This window comes from Schistocerca gregaria, chromosome 6 (genome assembly GCF_023897955.1).
Source record: "Schistocerca gregaria isolate iqSchGreg1 chromosome 6, iqSchGreg1.2, whole genome shotgun sequence".
NCBI classification, from domain to species: domain Eukaryota; kingdom Metazoa; phylum Arthropoda; class Insecta; order Orthoptera; family Acrididae; genus Schistocerca; species Schistocerca gregaria.
Window position 1 is genome coordinate 32,866,960 of NC_064925.1, and position 18,632 is coordinate 32,885,591.

An 18,632-nucleotide genomic window follows, 5' to 3' on the forward strand; every position below is an offset into this window, starting at 1 on the left:
TAAGAATGCTGCAAAAAGTTAATTTGGTACAGGATAGAGGTGTGGGGACAAAAGGGTTAGACACTGAAGAGCCAAAGAAACTGGTACACACGAGTGGCACCCGTAAGCACGCAGAAGTGCCGCAGCCCGATGTGGCACGGAATCGACTGATGTCTGAAGTAGTGTCGGAGCGGACTGACACCGTGAATCCTGCAGGGCTGTCCATAAATCCGTAAGAGTGCGAGAGGGTGGAGATGTCTTCTGAACAGCACGTTGCAGAGCCTCCCAGATATGCTCAATAATGTTCTTGTCTGGTGGCTCTGGTGGACAGCGGAACTAACACAGAAGAGGCCTCCTGGAGCCACTGTGTAGCAATTCTGGACGTGTGGGATGTCGCAATATCCTCCTGGAATTTCCCAAGTCCGTCGGAATGCACAGTGGACACGAATGGGTACAGGTGATCAGAAAGGATGCTTGTGTACGTGTCACCTGTCAGAGTCGTATCTAGACGCATCAGCGGCTCCCATACCACTCGAACTGCACACGCTCCACACCATTACAGAGCCTCCACCAGCTTGGACAGTCCCCTGCTGACATGCAGGATCCACGGATTCGTGAGGTTGTCTCCGTACCCGTACACGCCCATCGGCTAGATGCAATTAGAAACAAGACTCGACCGACCAGGCAACATGTTTTCAGTCATGAACAGTCCAATGTCAATGTTGACAGGATCAGGCGAGGCGTAAAGCTTTGTGTCGTGTAGACATCAGCGATACACGAGTGGGCCTCCGGCGCCAAAAGCCCATATCCATATCGACGATGTTTCGTCGAATGGTTCGCAGCCGGCCACGGTGGTCTCGCGGTTCTGGGCGCGCAGTCTGGAACCGTGCGACTGCTACGGTCGCAGGTTCGAATCCTGCCTCGGGAATGGATGTGTTGTGATGTCCTTAGGTTAGTTAGGTTTAAGTAGTTCTAAGTTCTAGGGGACTGATGACCACAGCAGTTGTGTCCCATAGTGCTCAGAGCCATTTGAACCAATGGTTCGCACGCCGACAATTGTTGATGTCCCAGCAATGAAATGTGCAGCAATTTGCGAAAGGGTTGCACTTCTGTCACCTCGGACGATTCGCTTCAGTCGTCGTCGGTTCTCTTCTTGCAAGATAGTCTTCCGGATGCAGCGATGTCGGAAATTTGATGTTTTACCGGATTCCTGGCATTCACGGTTCACTCGTGAAATGGTCGTACAAGAAAATCCCCACGCCGACTATAATAGCACATTCGGGCGCACTTAAATCCTGATAACCTGCCATTGTAGCAACAGTAACCGAAGTAACAACTGCGCCAGACTCTCGGTGTCTTACACGGGCGTTGCCGACCGCAGTGCCGTATTCTGCCTGTTGCATTTGTATATGCACACCTTTAGCAGTTTCTTTGGCGCTTCAGTGTATTTTGTGCAGTAAAATTTACAAAAGAATGGCAACAGCTCGGCATTTACCTTGTTTTTATCGTAGAGGTAATGTTGTGTGACCGGTGCAGTGGTGTGGACTACTTGTCGTGTCAGCCCCGGACGCGGCGGCGCGCACAGCCCGCTACGCGTCGCCGTACGAGGAGTACTGAGCGCCCCTCTGGCCGCAGGTGAGCCTGCCGGAGAGCGCGCCCGCCGGCACGCTGGTGGCCATGCTGACGGCCGAGGACCCCGACCAGGGCACGAACGGCTCGGTGGCGTACGAGCTGCCGCGGCCGCCGGACTACCCTGCCGCCTTCTCGCTGGACCCGCTCACCGGCCAGCTGACGACGCGGCGCGCCCTCGACCGCGAGCAGCGCGCGCGCTACGAGGTGCGCGTGGTGGCGCGCGACCGCGGCGTCGCGGCGCCCGCGCTCTCCGCCAGCGCCACCGTCGTGCTCACCGTGCTCGACGAGAACGACAACAGCCCCGCCTTCTACCCCGCCCACTACTTCGCCGCCGTGCCACACCACCTGCCCGCCGGCGCCACCCTCCTGCAGGTATGCCGCCGCCGTCTCCTCTCCCCCTCCACTCTCTCTCTCTGTCACCGACACCGGGCCCCATTCTGTATCTTTTTGTCGCTCCGCCGATCGGTAAGCGAGCGCATCGAACGGTCTCGTTTTCGAAGGAGAGCCCCGACGTTCTTCTGTAAGCATTTCGGCATTGATGCCAAACGGTTCTAGCTAACCGAAACGCTGTCGTCTGTTCTCCTCGCACCGACCCACCGAAAGCAATCTGTCGCAGGTCCGCACGTTCGCAGTGCAGCGCCCTCAGTGGCACGAACCTGAAGCGGCCAGCAGCCGACACCAACACGCTGTTCTTCGCAGTACCGAAAATTGTGTTTAGAGTACGTACTACTGTCCAAATTTCGCCGCCGACGTGCTTCCGTGCATTTATAATAACGATAGCATATTTGATTGTGTTATTCTCATTCACATCTACGTCTTGTTTTGGACTTTAGATTTCGCAATATGAGCTGGGAATGGAGTGTAGTACCATATTGTACAAATACATATATAAAAACATCCGAAAGATTCGTCATTTTGCTGTTTTCCGTCGTTCCTTAGTTGCTTCAAAATTCGTGGAGGTACGTTTCCTTTATGCAATTCTCTGAAGGCAGTTTATTTATTGCCATACGCGTTTCGCTTCTTAATTACGTAAAAATAACAGGTATTTTGTGAGAATATTGACCGAAACTGTTTCTCTATGTTATAATCATTCACAGAAACAACAATACAAACCACATTTCTCACAAAGGAAAAGGGAGTTTACATTTGGATGCGTTCTGGTGAGTCTTCAGTAAAACACATCCACTAAATCCTAAGGTAAAACCACAGCGAACCGAACGAGTGGCCATATTGAAACGTAACCACCTCTCAGTGCAGTTGTCGGAGAATCGGCGTCAGGACCGATCGGTAACAGGTCTCAGAAGCTTATAGAATAGCACCTCCGAACGAAGAACCGAAAATGGCGTCAGTACGGAGGCTAACCTACCGACCAAATCGGTATGAAAAATAACGAATAGGGCCCCCAGCAGCGTGCACATTCTCTGATCCCAGTGCTGAGCCCATTTCGCGAGTCGACCCATTCTTGCCAGTGCTTACTTGTTCAGTGCAACAGCCGATTTGTCCTAGCGAACGGCCCCACACGAAAACGGATTTAAAGACAAACAGCCAGTTACCGTCGACAAAAAGTTCTCTGATCTGCATGATCACAAACTCACAAACCAGGAAAAGATGGCCCATCTCACAGGACTCGGGAAGCACGGGTGGTGGCGATTGTCCGAAAGGCACGAAAAGTGGGAAATGTCGTGTGTCGGTGCTGACGTCACAGGTGGGCAGGAGTGGTTCCGCAATCACAGCAGCGTAGTCGACCTAAGGGTGTGATAGCGTCAAGTAACCACTGGTAGACAAAGCAGTGCTTCCCAGCGAGGCTGCCACCTTCTATGAGGTCAGCTCTCAGGCAATATCTTCATTGCACCTATCTGACTCTTTCTACACTAATATTTTGAAAAATTTCCAAACACGATATTTAAGTAACTCTAAAACAAGTGATATTCTCAAATATCGTAAACAACAAATAATGAGTCAATGACGCTGTTGGTACTGAGTATTTCTTACTATCTTTCTCGTATTAGCAACAGCAAGTCGCGCTCACAGATAGTTTGATTCCTCAATTCTGTTTTAATTGTTGTCATAGCTAAAATCCATTTTCCTACCTCTGGTTTGTGGATGGATCAATGTTCTTAAGGCTTCTTCCTACAATAGTGCGTAAAAATCGTGCAGCGAAATATTGCAAGTTTTACCCAATCCAATTTGTGTGTGTTGCTTTTGTCAAGTCGTAAAAGTTTACCTTTGGCTCTAATTTCATAACGCGAAGATATTCCTTTAGTCACTTAAAATTGTCTCAAAACTCAGACATTTACTTCACGACTTTCCAAATCAGGAAAAACGTCGCTAACGGAATATATTGCTTACTAGCTATACACCCGTGCTTCGCAAAGGAACTGAAAGAAGGGTCTTTGCATACTATCGCTCTTTACGGTTCCGTCCCTCAGTCCGTAAAAACAGAATCCTTATCGTCTCAATAAATTTGTTTGTCTTAGCCAAGAAGTAAAATATAAACGAAGTGTATCGAAAGTAGTCCAAGAAGTAAAATATAAACGAAGTATATCGAAAGTAGTAAAGCAATTTCATTAAACTGTCAATGCGCAAAGCGAAATCAGTAAATCCATATACCCTAACAAAGTGAACTCTAGTTATTTTGGATTCCCAAAGATACGATTATTTTGCTGTACTTAATTCTGCCATTGACTTAAACTTCCGATAGTACATTTGTCACAGAAGTACAAATAAATAAATGAACAAAAATAAAAAAAGCTAACAGCGCCATCTACTGGTTCTGTGGTGTTCTACGATACTAATACCGCCATCTATTGGCTCTTTGGCCCACTGCACATCCGAACTACTAAGCTGAGCAAACTCCTAAAACTTTAAATTACTAATTTTTTTTACTGCGATCCATTTTCGTGAAATAAAGCCTGCACGTTGCTCCAAGCTAAGCTGAAGTTAACTCTGAAAACACCATGAAAATTCATTCAGTAGTTTTGGAGATAAGCGTGTTGAAACAAACAGATACGACGGTCTTACAGTCCTATTATTAGTGTACGCGTAGAAGATATAAATGATAAGTGCAGAGATAATTACTCTGCGAATCAGTATTTTTCATTGCTTGCGGTGAATACTGTCAACTCTGGGAATATCTAACCATCCATATTTCAGCCCTAACTTTATTATACTCCTGTTTTCGGAGACCTTAGGTTGTGCTTTCAGAACATTCACTATATTTCCTTGGAAGCAGAGGTTAAGAGGATGTGATTCTCCAATGGAATCCACGAGGCATACCAGTTTCCAATTGCATACTTTTTTTTGCCTAGCGAATGCCTATCTAACGAAACAATGTGTGGCGAGCTTTGTCGGACAATTGGATGCGCCTCGTGAACAGTAGTTTGAACGTCACATTGCATAACAGCTTGCGTATATATATATTTTTTAAGTATGATACCGTCTATGTTTCCTTTGAAACTAGGGCGCCAGCTGAAGCGACAGGCAAACTATCCCCATTGCCTTCATCGAGCGCTGAGTGCGACGGCAGATTCCACGGAGTGCAAAGCATGGCGCTTGTCCCTGCGTAGCACCAAACAACTCATATTTTTTTCAGTAGGGACTTCCATCGAGCTGAAGTGGCATTCCGTTACAGATCAGATAAGTGCTTCACTCTGCACTGGGCTACAGGTTAATGAGACTCGGGAGAGACACACGGATAAGTTTATAAGCAATTAACCTACGTCCAGTGGGTTGGTCTGAATTCAAGTTACAGTGATGTGATACAAAGTATACTCCCGCAATCGCACCTGCGATTTATTCAAATTATTAATGAGAGGGGTGCATACCCTAGGTCCAGTATGAAGAAATTACTGGACGAAACATTTGTAGCAGGACTAATATTTTATTTATTGTCAGATATATTACGACGTCTCCTTTCTTAATCACAGTAGTATGATAAAAAATCCAGATGAGAAGGCTTCTCATAACATGGGGCAGTTAGCAGCAAAGAGGGTGAACTGCTGATACATACAGCTTCTCAGAGCATGATTATCTGAGAATAAACTCCAAAGAATCCTTTATATGGATATGTCTCATTTAACTGAAATTAGAGATATTCCTAGATATCTGTGCCAAGCGTGATGATTCATTTAGTAGTCTCGGCTTTCGTATCTCTTTACGGTGCGCTGGGGGAACTTTCTTTTTCAAAAACTGAACTGCTGCCGGTTTTCGCTATGAGAATATTCTCAGTTGTTACTTGCACGAAAACGTGGTAGCTTGTTTGTTTTGCTTACTTTGGATCTATTATGGCCTACGTTATCATATTTTGGGACAACTTAAAGCATTTGGAAAAATTGTTTTTAGTCAAGGAATTAGTGATGAGAAATATCTACGTCGCTTCATAATCCTCATATAGGCCGTAATTAGCGCGTGCTGGAAGTTTTGCTACGCTTTCTGTGTTCATATACTCGTGTTACCTGCTAAGAACGGCGTGTGACGGTATAGTCTGATTCAAAAGGAAGTGGAGCATTTACTTGGTGCACACTGGTCGGGAAAGGAATTACTGTGCGCACTATTCTACTTGTTCATCTCCGAATAACTTCTGCAACCTAAAGCAATTTGAACGTGCTTACTGTATTCATCCCTTGGTCTTCCTCTGCAATTTTAGCCACCCATTCTTCCCTCCGTTACAAAATTTACTATCATCGATGCTCAGTGAATGTACTAACAAAGGATTGCTTCTTTTGGTGAAGTAGTGCCACTAATTTCTTTTCCTCCCAATTCTGTTCAGTAGCTCCTCATTAGTTTGGTGATCAAGCCACCTAATCTTCCGCATTCTTCTGTAGCACCGCATTTCCAAGCTTTTATTCCCTTCTTGTCTAAACTTTGTATCCTACAGGTTTCCTCTCCGTAACAGGTTACACTCCAGACAAATGTATTCAGAAAAGATTTCTTGACGCTTAAATTTATAATCGAGGTTAACAAATTTCCCTTATCAGAAACTATTATCCTGCAACTGACATTCTACATTTTATATCCTCTCTACTGTGGCTTAATCGGTTACTTTACTGTCCAAATAGCAAAACTCACCTGTTACTTTCAGTGTCTCATTTCCTAATCTAAATCTCTCAGCATCGCCTGATGTAATTCGATTACATTCCATACCTTTGTTCTGCTTTACTTTTGACGTTCATCTTATAGCTTCCTTTCAGCGGGACAACGTGGTTGAGAAAAACCTATTTTAGCAGGTGTAAAATGAAATGCAGTCTCGCGGCATCCTCTTCTTGGTTGCACATGACCTCGGAGCAGTAGTTTACAGCCTTTCGCTGTAATACGTTACTTATTTGTGTATATTGTCGGCTATACCTCGTTTTTATGTTTTTTATTTTCTATGTTGTTGTTTTTGTGGTCTTCAGTCCTGAGACTGGTTTGATGCAGCTCTCCATGCTACTCTATCCTGTGCAAGCTTCTTCATCTCCCAGTACCTACTGCAACCTACATCCTTCTGAATCTGCTTAGTGTATTCATCTCTTAGCCTCCCTCTACGATTTTTACCCTCCACGCTGCCCTTCTTCTGGTCAAGTTGTGCCACAAACTTCTCTTCTCCCTAATCCTATCCAATACTTCCTCATTAGTTATGTGATCCACCCATCTAATCTTCACCATTCTTCTGTAGCACCACATTTCGAAAGCTTCTATTCTCTTCTTGTCCAAACTATTTATCGTCCATGTTTCACTTCCATACATGGCTACACTCCATTGAAATACTTTCAGAAACGACTTACTGACACTTAAATCTATGCTCGATGTTAACAAATTTCTCTTCTTCAGAAACGCTTTCCTTGCCATTGCCAGTCTACCTTTTATATCCTCTCTACTTCGACCATCATCAGTTATTTTGCTCCCCAAATAGCAAAACTTCTTTACTACTTTAAGCGTCTCGTTTCCTAATCTAATTCCCTCAGCATCACTCGACTTAATTCGACTACATTCCATTATCCTCGTTTTGCTTTTGTTGATGTTCATCTTATACCCTCCTTTCAAGACACTGTCCATTCCGTTCAACTGCTCTTCCAAGTCCTTTGCTGTCTCTGACAGAATTACTATGTCATCGGCAAACCTCAAAGTTTTTATTTCTTCTCCATCGATTTTAATACCTACTCCGAATTTTTGTTTTGTTTCCTTCATTGCTTGCTCAATATACAGATTGAATAACATCGGGGAGAGGTTACAACCCTGTCTCACTCCCTTCCCAACCACTGCTTCCCTTTCATGTCCCTCGACTCTTACAACTGCCATCTGGTTTCTGTACAAATTGTAAATAGCCTTTCGCTCCCTGTATTTTACCCCTGCCACCTTTAGAATTTGAAAAAGAGTATTCCAGTCAACGTTGTCAAAAGCTTTCTCTAAGTCTACAAATGCTAGAAACGTAGGTTTGCCGTTCCTTAATCTAGCTTCTAAGATAAGTCGTAGGGTCAGTATTGCCTCACGTGTTCCAACATTTCTACGGAATCCAAACTGATCTTCCCCGAGGTCGGCTTCTACTAGTTTTTCCATTCGTCTGTAAAGAATTCGCGTTAGTATTTTGCAGCTGTGACTTATTAGACTGATAGTTCGGTAATTTTCCCATCTGTCAACACCTGTTTTCTTTGGGATTGGAATTATTATATTCTTCTTGAAGTCTGAGGGACTTTCGCCTGTCTCATACATCTTGCTCACCAGATGGTAGACTTTTGTCAGGACTGGCTTTCCCAAGGCTGTCAGTAGTTTCAATGGAATGTTGTCTACGCCCGGGGCCTTGTTTTCTATAATCACTACCAATCTGTGTGTTACATCGTGTTTTGTTTGACGACGCAGTAGCGATGGTGCATTCGGAGACATCAACGCGAAGTTGGAGCAGGAACAGTCAGGAAAGAAGACGTGTTCTGCAATGTTATAGAGATCTCAATGCGATATCACACATCGAAATATCTATCCTAAATATTAAAATGAATACATTTTTTTCACTTTATACATAAAAAGCAGAGGTTTCAATGTGTTTTTACTCGTCAGAAACTACTATTTTTGGAATTGGCAATAATTCTCAGCACACATTTAGTTTGTCTTCTCTTACGTCTTATTTATCGTCTTACTAGATTATCGCCCGTCCGCTGCGTCGCTCGCCTAGGCTGTACGGCCTGTATGGATTCTTTGGTTTTTTAAAATCCAATTTCAGTGTTTTTTACAAATTGTAACACGTTCTAAAATTTTCACGCTAATTGAGGCCATAGAAGCATGGTCTATTCCGAAGCAGTTCTGACCAAAAAGCGATTCAAGCAGCCAAAGTCCAAAGTTTTCGTCAATCATTTCTTTTGAGTTCTTGTGGATATATTTCCATTGAAACTTTAATCCCGTAACTTATATTTCTTTATATACTACCGAGAATTGAAATACTAATTTTCATATATGTAGCTACATTTTCATTTAATGTAAATAAATATTTTCTTAAAAATTTTCATCCCGTATTTCACCTCCTTAGTGGTTGAATTTCCAAAAGCAATGAAAGGCATATTTTTTTTTTATTTCCAACAGAAAAGACAAATACAAATTTTCACAGACTTACCTTTGAAAGTCCTTTCATAATGAAATAAGTTCGTAAAACTTTTCATCCCTATTTCACCTCCTTAGGAGTGGAATTTTGAAGAACCCCCTCTTAAACGATGCCTACAGTATAAAATCTGTGCCCTCTCCAAATTTCTAGTTTCCGTTCGTAGCGTTTTGGGCAGGTCGATGATGAGTCAGTGAGTGAATGAGCGGGGGAGGGAGCAGCGAGGCTGGATATTGTCCTTTGTTTACACACATGTGTCTTGCACTAGTTTCATCAGTTATAATTTTATTGCTGGTATATTTACACAATTTTTTAACCTTTTGTGGGAAAGAACGTTCAGATATCGTTTAAATTACTTAAATGATGGAGTGTAGGTTCGCCTCTAGAGCCTGTTCTTCCCAGAATAATTATCTTCGACTGTTGTTGGTGTTGTGGTTTTAAGTCCAGAGACTTGTTTGATGCAGCTCTCCATGCATCTTCGACTGATACATTCATGTTTCGCAATGAGCAGAAATACGTGGTGGCTTTGAAATTTCAGAAAAAAGGGATTATGTCCGGAGTGTTCTAGCACATAGTACGTGATGCGTTTTTTTCTCTTCCTAAAAGAAATATTTCACGGCTACCGCGTCCATAGGGAGAACACAGCTTTCAGGTGAAAGTTAATTGTGCTCCAGTTCGTTAAGGATGTTGCTATCTCTGAGATGTCAACATGCAGTACGGAGACGAGTAGCCGATTAAGAAAGCGTGTTCTACAGTCTTGATATATCAACACACTGCAGCGACGGGAGCAACTAGGAAAGAAAGTGTTCTACATCGTCGGAGACACCAACGTGTGGTAGAATCAGGACCAGCTGGGAATGATGGCGTGTTTCTCTGTTTGCTCTGAGAAATTAGCGTACAGGGTGACCAGCAGCAGTCCGGTAATCTGTACCAGCCTCAGCTGTTCCGGTGCTAAGCCAAGGCGGTCTGTTCAGACGGTAATTGTTTAGTTAGCAGTACTGACTGTTACCTTACACGGAAGACACGGGGGCAGTCATTGGTTTGTGGCTACCTACCGTGTCATGGGGTGCTTGCTATTGCTTGGGAAAATATTTGTTAATCGCTGTTCCAATACTAACCAAATGGTGGAACGCTTTCGCTAATGAAATGGGCAACGGCAGATGTTAGAATGCCATTGCCCATTGGAACAACATTGGCTACAAAACTGGTTGGATACTTGATAGTCCATTCTAGAATATCATCATTGTCCAACGTACTTTGTTATCGCGGTGCAGTAATTAAATTTTACTTAAGCAACATCACGCTAAGACCACTTTAATCCTGATATATGTTTCGAAAAGTCTGACCCTAACAAGGATACTTGAAGTAGACACAGGAGCATTATACGAAATTTCGAACTGAGGAGGATATCTCTTTCCTTATTTCATCCCTGTAGATCAAACAGTTTTAAACCAATATCATAATTATATTAATTAAAGGGGACAAAGTAAGTATTCTGTTTTCTTAAGCGTAAGGTGTAAGTGCTTCGTGTAGATTAAGTGGTAAGTTTTCATCTTTTTTATTAACATTGACTCATTTAAATCCATTAGACGGCCTTGGAGAAGTAATTATCTATATCGCAGGAACGGGACGGGCAGTCTGTGCGAGAACTCCTGTCATGGTCGGCATGTTAAGCCCCCTAACTTCCTTCAGTACGGGATCTGAGCCAGAAAGTGCATCAGTGTCATTGCGTTTGGTATGTAGAAGGGAGCTAGCTTTACCAAACAATTAGGACTGAAAGATTCCACATTTAGAAATATTGATCCCTATTGAATAATCTCAAGTCGTTTGCTCACGTCCACCTCTATATGCAGGCTTATGAAATATAGGGATTTTGACCCAAGTTTGACCAATAGACACATTGATTCACAAGTATTAATTTATAAATATTTCGTAGAAATTCTCGGACTTGTGATGAGCTTAAGCTGTATAAAACAATGTCATTGCTACCTAGCAAACAGCCGCCATAACTCGAGAGAGCAGCAGAGTTTAGGGAACACAGCAAGTGGACTGCAGTCAGCGATTGGTGTGGTGCTCTTAACAATAGAGCGGCTTTATCGGCACCAACAGGTCGTGGGATCGTATTCCAGAAGCGTCACTATTTTTCACTCTGACTTTTAAACTAGCATTCACCTCTCAATGATGTGGAAATACGAATTGCGTAATATGACGACAATTTCAGACTGCCAGTTTTTGCTTCCCTCAGATCAGCAATCGCAATTCCGCACTTTATTCACTGCAAATTCTTCGAACAGCAGGACCAACTCATCATCGGGCGTGGTTTAGAATTTTTTCCCTGCAACGCTTAAGAACAGTTACATAGCGAAAAAAATGCGAATCTAAAATATGCGGTGTTTTATTTTTTATGCTATAACTAAAACGCCTTCCGAAAAAGCAATTTCAGCAATTTTTCCTACACCACAATCTTTCATCAGCGCAGCAGATGACTCAGCTATTAGCTTTCTGACTTCCCTGAGTAAAACATAGATGTGGACACGACTGTTGCGTGCCACAGCGATAAAGAGTCCACGAAAAAAGAATTTCGGCAATGGCGCTCAACAATGCATCACAGCGCGTACTAAGCTTCACAACAGGACTGCTATAGCACGAGCTAAACACGTACATCAAGCGAGATTTCTCTTTTATTTGTGCCACGTAGCCAGTCTCTGATATAGTCTGTCTGTAAACTCAAGAGCGAGCAGTGCTTTTGGTGGGGGAAGCGGCCTTTCCCGGAAGGACCCTGCCACCGGCCCACAGGGGCCCCCAGTCAGTTGGCCCTTCCTTACCTGTCTAGCGGCGTAGCTCGGCCTGGTGCCCGTGTCAGTCACTTTGTATACTCACTGATGTACTTCGCTATCCAGAAGTGATGGATAATCGCCCAGCATTGCAAGAAAATGTGCAGAATACGAAGAAGAGGAGGTATTTGCGGAGTAATGAGCGTTCGTTCGTCTCTAATGTTATTACAACGTGTGTTAAAGAGGCGACACAAAAACAACTGTTGGCTTATACTACCAGTCCGAATCAAAGGGCTGCAATTTTATGCAAGGGCCAGCCTCGCCGCAATAGGACGCATAAGGAAGGAACGCAAAAATAAGCTGCGTCGTTTACAGGAATCGTCACGAAAGAAAACTAAAAACTTTGGGAGGAAACCCATCGTTATAGACAGTTTCACAATCAAGTAAAACCTTTGATGCTCGTGGAACATCAGCATTTGAACGTATTCTGTCACTAAATCTCTATCTCGGTTACTACTCACTTGATTCTGAGACATATTGTTTACAACATGTGCGCATTAGCTGCCTTAAACACTGCTGAAATTTCCTTCGAAACATGTTCACCGATTCAGGACATCTAATACCTGGTTTGACATACGAGGTGCGTTCACACGTTAATTATTTTTTTTTAGAACATTGTTTGTTAATCTACAGCAATGTTGTCCTCTTCAAAATATTCCCCATTACATTCTATACAATTACGCCAGTGCTTTTTCTAATTCCCGAAACACTTTCGGAACTGTTTCCTCGGGATAGTTTATAGGTCTGTTAATTGTGCATTTTTAATCTCATCCACGCTTGTAAAACCGCTGTCCTTTAAGGCCTACTTTGAAATGTTTATGTACTTGTATGCCTTTGGTTTACTCATAACAGACTCACCAAAAGTAATACTTAACATTTCCAAAAATTTTCATACACTTTATTCCATTCTTATAAAAAAATTTAATACAGATTCTCTAATCAGTTTTTGTACAGAACAAATAATCGTTGATGCTACCAAAACACATGTAACCTTTTCGATAGCTGGCAAAAGAGTAAATAACCAATATGCATAACATTGTACACATACTTTTCAGACATGTTTTCTAAGACAGTGACAAAAAGTAGTACGAATCGGACTAATATAACAAACGAAACTATAAATTCTTGGAACTTTTTTACAATCTTCGTGTTGTAAGAAGTGATAAAGTTTCAATGCAGCCCTTCAAAGAAAACTTCTACCTTTTAGTAGAAACACAAAGTAAGAACAATCCTTAAATTCTACAGATTGCGTGCATTTATGGGGTTCGTTTTACGAATAGCAATAGAGGAACATACATTCACATGAACAGACAGTCGACTCCATGTTTGTAGTAGATTTCTGACTTCCGTTCTTATTGTCTAAAAATAAACGCAACCGGGACGTATGAGTACACGGCGTCGCCACAGATTTAAAGTGCGCGCCGTGCAGGGCCAGTACTACGGCCTGTAGAAGCGCCTTGTGACGTAGCTGGCCGGGTCGGCAGCTCTTTAGTTCACCGACACACTTAACAATATTTACATTGGTCGTAAACATATCTCTTACTTACATCAGGATGTGTTCCCGTTATTGCCATGACACCCATTCCATACGGAACACATAACATTCATGCTTCCAGACAACTTTCCTGCCGTACGCTGCTTACACTGCGTAAGTGATGAAGTTCATTTACATAAAGTTGTTTTTCCAAATTTATTCATAACTCTACGCAGTGGCGCACAAACAGAATACGCTACACTTAACAAGTCGTCTGGCCGAAGATACTTCTTGCTACATGTGTGAAGATGGGCTAGTAACTAATATAAAGTAACCTCATGGAACATGTATTGACTTCAAAATAATTAATCTCCTGTATAAATTGCAGATATGCAATATGCTATGAGATACATAACGTCTTACGGAATTACGTCTGATCATTTTAAAAAGGGACATGCACCTTTTATTACAGATTAGACATTTGTTGCTTTTGAGAAGGCGTATTAAGTGAAATACGAAACATTTAGCAAAGGTGCTCAGATTAAGAAAGCTTTGATGAGGCATGCTGTTGTAGAACGCTTCAGTCCTGAGCAAAGCACCAGTATCTTAGCTCAGTAATTTTAAAAGTGATGGTAAGTAAACTGTAAATCTACCACCAAACCAGAGGTTACTCTGAACTTCTGTTCTTTATTAGACAGCATTCGTTGCCTTCGCACGTCCTTAGATCAAGTTACTGGGAAACCTGATGGACTCGGGACTATGATGCTCTTCGACAGTTTTAAAATGTACGAATCAAAGTTTTGAGGCAGAGTGAGGATTGCACCTTTCGATATGCAGTCTGACGCCTAACGACCAAGCTACATTTAATAAGATGTATTATTTAGTCATAAATAGAGCTAGTAACTGTTTAAAAGATTAAAGGAGATGTCTGTTCCAACCCACAACTAAATTATGCTGAAATTGACGCTTGGTGCAAGAGTGGAAATACAATTCATAATCAATTAAATGCTAGTTTAAACTGAATGGTTGTTAGGACTGGGAAGCAAGTTGCGAATCGTACTACTTCCATGTCCTTGCACTTCCAAATGCAGGAATGGAAATACCGCTCATTTTAACATGTGCGGGGGTGAAAGCGTGGCGTTATTGACTCTCTTTCACATATATACTTACAGAATGACGTGTAGAGCTTTACGAATCGAAAAGCTTTATTATATTACGAAACCTTCTTCGGTCTGCGAGAACGCAATAGACGTTCTGAGACAGTAGAGCTTCTCCTTGGAGAGCAAATCTAGTAACGATCGTATGTACAACGGTGATTTACCTTGGTTCGACGACATAAAGAGTACGGACGTGTATACTGATTAACCATTTTAAGGTACATAGCATTTTTTGGGTCAACTGAAGAACGGGATGCAACCAGTCGGCTTTGGCCAATCATGTCATAGGTTACTCACAGATATTAATTTCTTTACTCTCCAGCCATAGATAATAAATAGGTTGTCTGTTGTGAATAAGCGGCATCGTTGTAAATTGAAATAAATGAATGTGCTTTTAAAAGACAGAGCTAGACATTGCGGAAGATTTTTTTCGTTTGCATTGATTTAAATCATTGGTTCTTTCCTATTCATTCAGTACTTAATTTCATTCTTAGTGACTCTGAGATAATTTGGAAGAATAATTTTTCATTTAAAAGAATTTTGAGTTTTTCGTTTTCATATATATGTATGGATTAATCTATTCCCGTGAATATGGAAGACTTAAAGCAGGATTTGGGCGCAGATATGATGGCAACAATTCGATTTTTGCAAATATCTGGTCTTATTGCTGATTATGTTCGTCGTCGTGAGTGCGGCGAACATATGCGCCTGATATGTGTTCTGTTCGTCGTACTCACGATTTATTCGCATGGAGTGTAGCAAGGATCGACTATGGCTCTCAATTAGACGAGGAACATGGTTTGAGAAATCGAAGCTGGCCCTGAGGGATATAATAGGAATTACATTCTGTTGGTGTTTGAGGTATCCTGTGTGGCTGTGTGTGCATGCAGGTGAGTGAGCATACCGTTTTGTAGGGAAGTTTGTGAGGCATATCTTAAGTGTAGGCGGCCTTTGGGGGAGGGGAGGCCGGTGTTACAGTCGAAGTCGTTGAGTCTCATTTTGGCGAAAGAAAGTACAACAGGGTGGAACCCGCGGTGGGATTACAGGTTTGAGGAGTTCTAACGTCAGGTCCAGAATGTGATGATGTAGTGGTTTTAAAGTGTTGGTGAAATTATTGTAGATCAAGTTGCAGAGGGTTCTGTAGTTATTTCCCATGGTTTTTCTTCATGGTTTTCTTGGGGAATAGGTGTTTTCAGCATCTTGTCGTCAATCATAATGTTGGGTTTAGATCTACGTCAACTGGGTTTTGTACTATTAGTATAGAAGGTTATAGGTCAGCCATAAAATCTGTTGCCTGTTCAAGTGTTTCCTTTAAAGTGTTAGGCAAATGTATAGTCCAAAATTTGTTTGTTGATTTCAGGTTGATATGGCGGCTGGGGTGGGTAACTGATGATTAAGGGAAAAAGTAGGTTTGATCTGGATGGTTAAATATTGATTTGGATTTTTTGCGGTTGATCCATCGTTGTTCATTTTTCTTATTTTAGGTAATTTTCTTCTGTGGATTTTTTAAATTATTTCTCTTCATTTCGTTGATGTGAACTTTGAAACGTCGCCTTAGAAAAATTATACAAGACTGTGCTTAAACTGACACACAATATTTTCAGCGCAACGCAATCTGACTTTCAAAAATCCCTACAAAAGAATGGCCCTGACAAACATTAACCTATACGTTTCACAAATCACTTACCTCACAACCATCTTCGTTACTCGAACTACTGCAATACAGCGAGCGCCACTACCGCCAGCTAAATAAAAGATTCAAACTACGGAAGGCACTAACTACTGATAGGCATAGTTAGCAAATGAAAGATTTTGATAGAGAACAAACAATGTATTTAACTCAATAGTGTTCAAAAGTCATAATGTATATAGCAGTTCATGACATCCAGTCTTACAAATTTCAAAACTCCGCCATCTCTCTCCCCACATCCACCACTGCTGGCGGCTCACCTCCAACTGCGCAACGCTACGCGCTGTTCACATCCATCTGCCCAACACTACAGTGGCAGACAACAATGCAAACTAGCCACAGACTGCACACAGCACATCCAGTGATTTTCATACAGAGCGCTACGTGGCGTTACCAATAAGAAAACCTAAACAGCCTACTTACATAGCCCCCATCCTCTCCACAAATAATTTTACCAATTGTTTTGGGCACTGGCCAATACAGATTTGAAATAATTTTTCATAATTACAATAACAAAGATATCAAATGCACACACTTATTGATACAATGTTGGTCAAAAGCTAAAATTTTCTCACAGTCCATAAAGACAGTCCTGATCATTCATCACAGTAAAATAATAGATTTTTTTTCTCAAATTCTGAGCAGTAAAAGACAATGCACACGGAAGTAGTTGATTTCAATGCAGTCTTGAAGAAGTAGTGTTGTCCAGATTTATTTTTTCTCAAAGTCTGAGCAGTAAAAGACAATGCACACAAAAGTAGTGGATTTCAATGCAGTCTTGAAGAAGTAGTGTTGTCCCTCCAACAGAAAGACAGTGTTCACTCTTGACATGCAGACAGGTAATGGGCCACTACAGAGTAAACCCACCGCAGAGTCAGTCGAACTTTTGAAGAATATTGGTAGGTAGGTCATCACATAACAGACCACTGTAGTCTTGTTACAGATTACGGGATTGGTGGGCCACCAGAGAGGCAGACCCACTGCAGTCCTTGTAAAAATAATGGTGTTGGTGAGCCATCAAAGGTGTAGACCCACTGTAGTCCTTGTAGAGATGGCTAGCAGCCATCCGTTGCGACTGTGCAGGTGCACAATCACCATAGAAGAGTCTTGTGGACAATATAGCAAGTCCAAGAACCACCACTTCTGCACTCACAGTTTTTTTTTAATGTCCTTAGAACTAGCAATGCTGTTATCCAGTCCTTTGCTGAATTATTAACACACGTGCAAACATTATACGTCCCTGCTTCTCACATATTGTCCATATACTATGACCAACAGAAACGTGTGCAGTGAAATGTTACTTACAAGTAACTTAATTTGATGAACTGGTGTCAATTCCAATTTTATAACATAAGAATACAATAACAAAGGTACCAAATACATCATAAAAAACATAATAATACAGATAACGTTTGTAGCAATACATGCTTTACAAAAGAATTGAACTAACATATACAACAGTGTTACAGGAATTATGACATAAGCAAATGCATAAAAGATCAGAATAACTTTTGAAACATCAACTTCACACATGAGCATTAAAATAAAACAGAATAAATAATGTCTAAGCATCTTTAGAAGGTAAATGACATATTATCAGAAAAATTCTACAGCATAAATCTTATTAGCTAAACACATACAGACAGGAAAACACAAATTCACATAGTGTAATAACACAAAAATACAGGACAGGGTTTGTTTTCAGTGTAACATTTGGTACTGCAGTCCAACCCAAAACTTCACTCCATAGATCTTTCGTCTTATTTCGACATTTGTTTCCACCAAAAACAATCCTATCCAAGCATGCTTTCTGTATTTATATGTTCACATATTTCTTGCCTCATTATTTATTTTCCTGTATCTTACCTCATCATTTATTTCCAAGAAAATCCTACCTATACTTGCTTTCTGTGTTTTTTTCGTATAACTTCTCAATGCATTTCTTCCAATTCATTGCAACTCATTCCCTTATATAGACTACCCCCTCTTAAGCTAACTTAAATCTACTGAGCTCAGATGTTAAACTAAGGGACGAGGTAATGTAGCAGCACAATACAATTAACACAAACAGCAATGAAAAAATGGAAATTGTCAAAGCAAGCTACAGTAAATCTAAATTACCAAGCAAATGCAACATTACAACTAATATGAGCCACTGTGCAGCAACAAAAAAAAAAATCAGTAGTAAAACTAGCTTAACAGAGTAATACAAAGTGAAATTTAGTAGCACTATGCCTGGCAAACAGCAGCAGCAAATGCAATAACTTATATCTAAACATGACAAAGCTCAAGCTGAAAAAAA

The 18,632-nt window shown here is 41.7% G+C and overlaps 1 protein-coding gene across 1 annotated transcript in view; it reads left to right on the plus strand.

Annotated features, from left to right (window-relative positions):
• LOC126278037 (cadherin-related tumor suppressor) overlaps nucleotides 1–18,632 on the plus strand; it is an 817,086-nt gene that overhangs the window by 42,153 nt on the left and 756,301 nt on the right. The window contains 1 exon segment of the mRNA XM_049977779.1: nucleotides 1,615–1,983. Coding sequence (XP_049833736.1) covers nucleotides 1,615–1,983 — 369 coding nt within the window.